The 10,370-nt window shown below is 37.9% G+C and overlaps 1 protein-coding gene across 1 annotated transcript in view; it reads right to left on the reverse strand.

Annotated features, from left to right (window-relative positions):
• LOC126355685 (polyglutamine-repeat protein pqn-41-like) overlaps positions 1 to 10,109 on the reverse strand; it is a 79,666-nt gene extending 69,557 nt beyond the window's left edge. The window contains exon 1 of the mRNA XM_050006050.1: positions 10,105 to 10,109. Within this exon, the coding sequence (XP_049862007.1) occupies positions 10,105 to 10,109 (5 nt within the window). The remainder of the gene's footprint in view (positions 1 to 10,104) is intronic.
• Positions 10,110 to 10,370: the final 261 nt, after the last annotated feature.

Consider the following 10,370-nt stretch of genomic DNA (forward strand, 5'->3'; position numbering starts at 1 on the left):
TGGTTCAACTAAAACTTTCATATTTCTTTACGAACTACACGAGTATGTAATAAAAATTGGGGTTACTATTTTTAAAAAACGCAGTTGATGTCCGTTTGACCTATGGCAGCGCCATCTAGCGGGCCAACCATAGCGCCATTTGGTTTCCCCCTTCAAGCTAGACGAGTTTCGTTCTTTGTAGTTTTTTCGTTTGATGCTTATTTCGCGAGATATTTGGCACGGTCACTATCAATGGACCACCCTGTGTAGGGTGATTTCGTGATGATGTTACAGATTTTCAGGGATGATAAAGAACGATAAACGTATGAATTTGAGTAAGGGTAATGGTTAGAAACGAAAGAGTCCAAAGTTACAAGCGTAGATTATTCTGATATCTCTAACACCGAAATGCATGTGTCAGTACTATTGTTGCTAAGGTTGTAGGGCATGCAGTTTTCAAAGGGGGTGGTATGGACCTAGACCAGAAAAAATGTCCGGCAATATGGTCTCTTAAATGCATACCTGAGGAGCTATGACTGCTTGTTCATCTTCACTAGCATGAAACACATCTGTGCTCATAGCTCTTAAAGTATGCATTTTAGTGCTGAAGTATACTATTTTTCTTATTTTTGTCCATACTGCCACCTTTGAAAGTTAGCTGTCCTGCAATTTTAGCAATAACAGTACCTTTACATGCGTTCCACTGTGAGACATATGAGAACGGTTTTTGTTCATAACTTCCGACTCGTTCGTTTCCTGTAAAAGGATCCTTGCCTCATATTAATGCACTTATGCTTCTCCATCATCCTTGAAAGTTTGTAACGTTTTCATGGAATCATCCTTGTATATAGATATGTTTACAGGCGCCGGCGCCTATAATTTTGACGCTCTTTAGCGTCGTTGGCTGGCGTACCCGGATATGGATTCCTATGCAAAAGCTGATCTACTAAGTCCCTCTGCTACCTCTGGAAGTGTGTAACATGAATTTTGAAACACCCTGTACATGTGTCAGATGGCCAGAATGTATATAAGGAAGAGGGACAAAGCTAATGGATTGCGGCAGATCTGAATATAGCAAAACAAGCTGTTGCTGAAGGTTTATATATCAGAAAGGCTAATGAAAACTTTAAAACACCTCGTAGGACACTGTCAATCAGATTAAGGAGTGGAAATGAATCTGTACCGAGCTTAGGAAGGAAATGTATACACCCTGTTAAAATACCTGCAGCTATGGTGTGAGTGAAGAATCTGCTTTCCATCCGGCTCTGTGAGTAAAACAGTAAAAAATAACAATATTCATAAAGTCTCTTATCTTTAATTAACGGAGATATATTAGTCTCACTTTCATAGCCTAATCCAGCTTTCCTAATGTTGAATACAAATCTTGTCAGTTTCGCTGGAGGAGAAAAAGATGAGAGCATTTCAACTTTCCATTACACTCACCGACTAAAAATGTAAAATAACAAGATTTCTGTAGCCTCTTACCATTACTTAACAGAGACATTATTAAAATATTATTATCAATTTCAAACCATACTCCAGCTGTGTCTACAGAGTCTCGTCAGGTTTGACAGAGGAGAGGAAGATGTGGTTCAAGAATCGTTCTCGACTGGAAGACAGTGTCCAACAAATCGTTAGCAGATTTCAAACCGAATGAACTAGTTAAGCAATCAGTATTCCTGCTTTCTTCGAAAGCGTTGGGCAATCATTTACATGATAATGAAATACTGTCTACGGAAAAGAAATTTCAGAAGCGTTATTGTCTGAAGTTGAAGAGAAAAATAAAGTGAAGATGCATGTGAGAACAGTGAGGCATATCTACAGTCGTAGGATGATTGGGAGGGGGGAGGCGTGTTACTCTAGCTATAAAATGTCTACGGGTTTTTTGACAATGCTCGCCTGTGTAAAATTTGTTTCCAATTCACCGCTATTCATTCTTTGCAGACATATCACGGTTTGTCTGAAACTTCTTTATTTAAATGAGTGTGTCTGTACTTAAATTCCACAGTGACTGAGAATATGAAACTCCTACGTTATTTGATTCTGAAACAGCTGAGTAAAACTGAACGTACAGAACGCACTTTCTCTTTACTTTTTCTTATCATGTCAACACTGTCCCACAATATTCTAGCTCAACGCAATCTGACTGCTCAAAAAAATTACAACCTGACTTCAAATAATTAATTCAAAAGAATTGCCCTGACTAAAAACAAATCTTAACAATAACCTATACATTTCATTAATCGCTTACCTCACAAAAATCTTCTTTACGTGAACTGCTGCAACACAGCGAGCGTCAATTCTGCCAGCTAAATAAAAGATTCTAACTACTAAAGCCACTAATTACTAATAGGCATGTGTTTAGTAAAGGAAAGATTTTGTTGCAAACCATATAATGTATTTTTGTACCTTAATAATGTGACATCCAGGTCAGACACGAATCTAAATCTAATTGACATCTAGTACAAAGGTATATAATCAGGAATAATATTCAATCTCCAAGTCTAACATGTACAGATCGTTAGCCTACGCTAAAACTTCAGACCTCTACGCTCCATCAATTCTAACTTCTCACATCTAACATCCATCACTGTTGGCTTTTCAGCTCCAGCTGCCAAACAGTACTTCCATCACTGCTGGCGACTAACTTCCAACTGCCCAACACTACTGGCGATTAACTTCCAACAACGTGACCGACCAGCCACAGAGTCTCTTACAAAGAAAGCGCAGTCAGAGATCCAATGCGAAACGCTAAACAGCGCTGCCAACACAGAAGCTGTCTTAAATTTACATCTCCGCTTTCCTCATTTACTGTGTCTCAGAAGCCTTTCTTAGTTGTAGTCAGAGCATATCTGTCGTAATAAATTCAGTACCGATAAACATTTTTCTCACGTAAAATGAGGTGTTAATATACAAGAAGAGGCCTCACCCTCAACATTTGATACAATTGAAATTCCACCCACCTCTCCTTTTGAAATTAGGAAGATAATAAACTCTCTCAAGAGTAAAAGCTCTCATGGAATTAATGACATTTCCAGTAGGATAATAAAAGCTTGTTCCCAAGAACTAAGTGGGATTCTTAGCACATATGTAATAGCTCTCTGAAGCAGGATATTTCCCAGATAGACTGAAGTATGCCATTGTTAAACTACTGCATAAAAAAGATGAGACGTCTGATGTCAACAACTACCGCCCAATCTCTCTTCTGACTGCCTTATCCAAAATTCTTGAAAGAGTAATGTATTGTAGAGTAGCTTCACATCTTTGTAAAAATAAAGTTTTAACAAAATGTCACTTTGGTTTCCAGAAGGTTTTTTCAACGGAAAATGCTGTATATACTTTCAATAATGAAATATTAAATACTCTGAGTAACTGGAAGTCACCTGTTAGGATTTTTTGTGATCTATCAAAGGCTTTTGATTGTGTAAATCATGGATTACTTCTAGATAAGCTCAAGTACTTTGGTATGAATGGGACAGTACTCAAATGGTTTAAGTCATACCTAACTGGAAGAGTGCAGAAAGCTGAAATAAGCAGTTCACATAATATGCAAAAAACTGGCGATTTCTCAAACTGGAGAACAATCACGAATGGGGTGCCTGCAAGGTTAACGACTTGCCATTCTATATTCACGAAGATGCAAAGCTGGTACTTTTTGCCGATGATACAAGTGTAGCTATCACACCCAACAGACAAGAATTAACTGGTGAAATTATAAACGATGTTTTTCAGAAAATCATTAAGTGGTTATCTGCAAATGGGCTCTCATTAAACTTTGACAAAACCCAGTATATACAGTTCCACACAGTAAATGGAATGACACCATTAATAAATACAGACTTCGATCAGAAATCGGTAGCTAAGGTAGAATATTAAAAATTTCTAGGTGTATGCATTGATGAGGGGTTGAGCTGGAAGAAAAACACACTGAGGATCTACTGAAACGTTTGAGTTCAGATACTTATGCTATTAGGGTCATTGCAAATTTTGGCGATATACATCTCAGTAAATTAGCTTACCGCGCCTATTTTCATTCTCTGCTTTCGTATGGCATCATATTCTGGGGTAACTCATCATTGAGTAAAGAGTGTTCATTGCACAAAAGCGTGCAGTCAGAATAATTGCTGGAGCTCATCCAAGATCATCCTGCAGACACTTATTTAAAAAGCTAGAGATCTTCACTGTAGCCTCACAATATATATATATTTACTTATGAAATTTGCTATTAGCACCCCGAACGAATTCAAAAGTAATAGCAGTGTACAACACTACGAGAAAGGATGTTCTTCACTAGTCAAGGTTAACTGTAACTTTGGCTCAGAAGGGGGTAAATTATGCTGCCACAAAACTCTTCGGTCACTTACCTAATAGCATCAAAAGTCGAATAGATAGCCATATATAGTACTTTGCTAACTGTGAAGTGTAAATCACTATTATTAAAATAAGTTTTTTTTTTTTTTTTTTTAGGGCGCACTAGCAGGCTTACACCCTTGACCCTTGTGTAACCCTTATAAGCGCTGTTTACTTTTAATGCTTTTTTGAGTAGTGCCAGTAGGCATCCTCACAAAATTTTAATAAGTAATATAGACAGTTTAGATGCTGTGTTAAATGTGATAAATGTCACGTATTACACAATAAATGATAAGTTGTCTTTGGAGATGTACATCTCTCACAGTTACCGTCTTTGGGCGTCTCTTGTATGTGTATGTGTATGTGTGTGTGTGTGTGTGTGTGTGTGTGTGAGCAAAATATGCATGTCGTTCTGCAGTGTGAGTGATGCATAGTAATAATACAACTTAACCCTCCTTAATCCTAGCACGTTCCTCCCTTCATTCCTTCCTTCCCTAACACCTATGCGTTGAGCATGTGGTGCCATTGTTATTAGATGCTGATGTTGTTGATTACAGGTTTTTAGCGCACCATAATTCCGAATGCAGCAGCAGTTGTTTCAGTACTTGTGATCGACTTTATTTCGGTCTCATCCTAAACTGATGATGAAAAAAAAGTTGGGCAATGACAGTACGCACATCATCACATTTACACTTTACATATTTAGATACTGTTGCAATGTAAACACTACATTTTCTTCCATTGCTGATGTATTTTAGAATACTCTGGATTTGACAAGTATCATAGATGCCGTAAAATAAATTGATCCTTTCAACGTTTTTTCCTTATTCTCAATTAGGTCCCAATCATTTGCAGTAACTGCCATCGATTATATTTTTCTAGTGATACATTATCTTCCCTCTACCCTCTCCTGACACGTACTTTAGAGTTCGCAGTCATTTTGTATAGACGGGAAAGAGCGGAAAATAACTTGATATAAACAATGGAATGAAAATGGCACTTTTTTCCGTTGTCGATGTTTTTGCAGACATTTTACAATTTTGTGACATTTTACAAGTACCGCATATGTGGAAAACAATTAATTTAAAGCTTTGTTGTGTCTTTAAACAAGTGTGGCTCTTAGAACGAACTTTGGACATCTGTTGGTGATATGAGAACTGTTAGTGGTACAGAGAACGGACTTGTGACACTTTTAAACAGTGGAGCCATCTGCTGGTGACAGTAAGCAAGAGGGTTATAAATCAGCAGCTGATTTTATTTCGCTCTTTTAAGGCTTGAGGAATAGCATTTAAAGTAAAACTCACGTTCGACACTTACGTATTTTTAATTTGTTATTTATATTTTCAAGCAAATGTTGAATTTTAATTAGTTATAAAGAATATGTTATAAACTAGTTGCAATGTGCCTAGTAAACAACATATAGTTTCGAATGAAATTTAATAACGTAGCTGCTGAGTTAGTCCATAAACGATTTCTTTAAAGTTAGTAATGAAAACTTACAATTTTTTAGACAATTCAGGTCCTTTGATGTATTTTTTGATAAATATTTCGGATGCTTTTGAGAACAGACCAGATGGAGCTGCACCGTAACAGTAATGCTAGTCTCTAATTGTAGGAGAGGAAAGGGAGGTGTGTCATGTATTTTTGGTTTGATAAATAATTCAAGTCGTTCGGATGTTTTTGCGTGCAGCTCAGGTGGAGTAACTTTGTAATTGGCTCTTTCATTTTTAATACTACGCTTTGTTTGGAGGAGAGGAGAGGGAGGCAGAATTCTAGGCCATGTATGTGTACCGTTTTACGTATATAATGTATATCTTTGAGTTTCAAGTCGAGGTTACTTAGTTTTTTACTGCATATTTCACACCATTTTCTAAAACTATGTTCTCATTTGATGAAAACAGAAGGGAGACATGAGGTATGAAGCACAGTTGGTCTGTTTCCACAATCCTGAATTTTTTGATTGAATGGAGATAAAGTGGGGAAAGGGAAATACTGTGACTTCATGTGTCTTTCGGAAATAATGTAACTTAACACCATGTTTACACGTCTTTTTAATACTATACTCTGTTTGGTTGGTGTTTTAACTTTATCGCTAATACAACTGGTATGTTTCTCCAATCTTGGAGTTTCAAAATGCAGTCTTGCACTGTGAGTGGATGGAGATAAGGAGAGGAGACAGTTTTTAAAATCCTGGGCTATTTTCTAATATTACCCACTGACTGGTTGGAGATAAAGAGGAGACGTGTGGGACATAAAGTACACAAGTGGTCTATTCCCCTCATCTTGGACTTTTTTGTGTAGTTAGAGACACAGAGAGAGGGGAAGGGGAGAGGATTTTAAATTTTCCATTAACAAAATTGGGCTCTTTACCCCAGCTTAGATTTCTTTAATACTGGACTATAATTGGCTGAAGATAAGGGGCACTGCACTGTGACTGGCTGGAGGAAGGAGGAGGGGAGGGGATTTTAAATTTGCTATTAACCCAATAGGACTATTTCCGCCATCTTGGATTTATAATACTGTGATATGACTGGCTGAAGACAGAGGGGGCACAACTTCCTGCTGATAAGGATGATGTCCTTGATGATGTCATGAGTTCAAAGTCATCGATAATCTCGTACATGACCATCATGGTCACATCACTGTAACTTGATGTCAAGGGCAAGGTCAAGTGAAAGGTCACCACCCCAGCCGCTGAATGTGGGCCACATAAAGGTCAAAGGTCAATTTGTATATACAATCATCGCATCAGTCATAATATGAGTAGGATGTAGATCTCATTTGGCGCAGCCCTGGTGGAGGAAAATCCAAACACTAGGGCTATGTCCCGATTATAAACAAAAGAACACTGATCTAGGTAAATGATTATGATGGGTGTTTAGTTTCGTTTTTCTCCCTCCCAACGAAGTTGGCGGTGCTTTTGTTAACGTTTGACTGAGTATAAAACCAGAAAGTGAAAATGTTACGTGTTTTGCTTATTATTTGACAACGAACTTCATAGACAAAATTTGAGTTTCCGCTCGGAATTTGGACATCCAGTACTATTAGTTCTGATAGAACAATAAACATTTTCAAGGCATTTCACAGGGCTTTCGGCCCTCAATTTTTCAAAGTACAATTCATTTTAATGTAAGTGACTGAGTTTGAATGACTACGTTAATAAAATTATATATACAGGGTGTCTCACCTAACTCTGCCACCTCAGATATCTCTGGACCAACAATTGATATTCAAAAACAGATTTCAGCAGCATGAACGTACGGCAGGGGCTTAGAAAACCAAAGACTATGGGAAATTTTTAAACGTAAACAAATACTATTTTCAACACAAACTTTTGTATTTTTAAATGGAGACATGCCTATTATTTCGTATGCAATCAATAGCATGAAATATCACAAAACATTATGGCGTTGGTTGCATCGCAATGCATCAATTACATCCCCAGAAATTGCGAAGTGAAGTTGACGCTTAAAATAAATGAAGCTCACAGCTAGCACACGTAATGAGACTCAATCGTGCACCTCACGCTGCCCGTAATCGTGTTGTGATTGACGTACTACGTCAGTGGAGTGCTAATGTATGGTGTGGTATTGTATGACAACACATCATTGGCCCATATTTCATTGATGGCACTCCTAAAGGGGGTAGTTTAGCCCCATCTTGAGCTGTACCTTATTTGAACCTGTCCACCTCTTATAATTTGTCAAATAATGCGGTATCAGAATGATAGATGTCCTGTGCATAATGTTTATTGTTGCGAAATGACAACTAGAGTAGTTGTAGTGTTAGTAGTAACACATTTGGTTTCACGTATCTAAACCTCATAAGCTCTGAAATATGTGGCTTGTAAAGGATAGCAACGGCGTCAATCCATTGTCTGATTTCGGAATCTCTGTCTGACCATGACATGGTGATGAAGGCGATACCGCTCGAAGAAAACACTTTTCACTGGGGCCTCGTTAGCGATGGACACGCACGATGTATTCAGCGACAAGTGTGTGCTGGCGAATAGGTCTGAGTATAGTAATGCTCAATATTCATGAGATATTATATATCAGTGACATTGCTCCAGTGGTATTGGTTTTCCCTACCCAGAAACGGCTCGTAGCATAGCCGTTTTAGTGTTAAGTAGTGTAAGAATTTAACTAGTGGTTCCTCGGATCAGATCAATAACGTTTTTATATGGTACCTGACTATCGTAACAAAACAGAGTCTAATCCAGACCTAGCTTTGTTTATTCTGGGTCGGGAACCCGGTGGCGGCCTTGGTGTGTTTGATTAGTTCCTGCTGATGTTGCTGGACGTGTTGCATGCATAGTGTTGGGTGCGTCCATTGTGTGACAGCGCACAGATAAGAAATTGTAGGTCTGGGTCAGATGTGCTTGAACATCAAAAAGCAGATCTCGGTCTACAAGATTCGGCAGACAACGTAATCTACACGAATGAGTAATACACAACAGCATTTCAACCCACAACACGACAATAAACTTATACCATCGAACTACTGTCTCCTTCTACACAAAGTCACTTTTCTGAAGATGACTATTTATCGAAGCTTTCAATATTGCATATCAGGGAAATGTTGGATCAGTTCAGTGACCTATGAAGGGATTGCGTATAAAAAAAGTGAAGTGCCTTTTTGACTGAAGATGTGCTCTTTCAGTGTCAGACTTAAGTTTTTTACGTTGCCCTCGTGTTCTGTGCACGCACAACAGATACGCGTCTGGAGTGAAACTAAGGACAAAAAGCAGTCCCGAAAGGCCGTTCTAATATGAAGAACCTATCTCAAGATAAAGCAATAAATCAATTACAACACAGACGGAAGTCGCAGTGTACGCGCAGCTGTCTCACTACCACAGCAACTGAAAAAGTATGAGGGATTGAAAAAATGCATTCTAAAGCAAACTAGTACCATGTGGGCGATCATAACACAGAACATGGACGTCAAAGTTCAGAAATAAAATCTGGCAATGCTCTTTTCTGTGTCTAATTGACAAACATGAGGTAATCATTGAAAAATAAACGCGAGTGTATGTTACAATAGGAGAGAGTGTTGTAGCTGTAGCGTAGTGTATCTAGGAATACATGATGTTTCATGATCGGTGTTCCAACGTAGTGAACGATTTTAGAATCACGTGAAGAAATGCGCACTAAAAGCAATAAGCAGTTTATGAGACTTTATACTGATTTTGTTGTAGTGAGATATGAGCTTGTATTTTGTGCATCGTTTGTAAATACAGAATATAGTGGATATAAGTGCAGATATTCTATTGGTGACAGAGGACAGTGTACTGAACAAGAGATCATGAGTATTTGCGTCATCTGAGGACTAATAATTTTGGCTATTAGTAGTAGCATGTTTTTAGGTTGGTTAGTACCTCGAAATACATGTAGCAAGAGCAAGCCATTGATGCTTATTTTTCCCTGGGCGGCAGTGTTGACACATGGAGACAAACTGGTTAGTGTATACTGATAGGTAGAGGCACATGTTTGTGGTGAAAATGTTTGCCCGATTCCGTAATTTTAAAAAAGTTATTTTGGTATATTTTTCGCTAGTTTTTTTTCATTTCGTCAGTAATTTCGCTAAATTTTATTTCCACTTTTCAGCAGTAAAAGGTAAAGGAAATACATTTACGGCACATTTGAAGTGTAAAATCTTTCATTTTACATAAAGGTATGCTACCTTCCCGTAGTCTTCCAGCTAAGGGTAAGTCTCCAGAACCTTAAAAATGTCAATAGAAATGCGATTAGAGTACTATGTAACGAGTTAACTTACCACATTACCCAATTATAAAACTTTTTAAAGAGGGTTCTCGAGGAAAATTTATTTTAATACAGGCCTATTCTGACCAACAAAAATTATTGGCATCGAGATTACCTAATCTTTGTTCGATTGGCAGACGGTAAATTAATTATTACACAAACCTGGTATGTATTTGTTCAACCTTTCTCTCAGCTTCGGATGATCGACTTTTTCCATCGGAATATTACCCTCAATGAAAGCTCGACTAGTCGATAAAATGAATTCTTCTTTATCATTTC

This window comes from Schistocerca gregaria, chromosome 3 (genome assembly GCF_023897955.1).
Source record: "Schistocerca gregaria isolate iqSchGreg1 chromosome 3, iqSchGreg1.2, whole genome shotgun sequence".
In the NCBI taxonomy this organism is placed as follows: domain Eukaryota; kingdom Metazoa; phylum Arthropoda; class Insecta; order Orthoptera; family Acrididae; genus Schistocerca; species Schistocerca gregaria.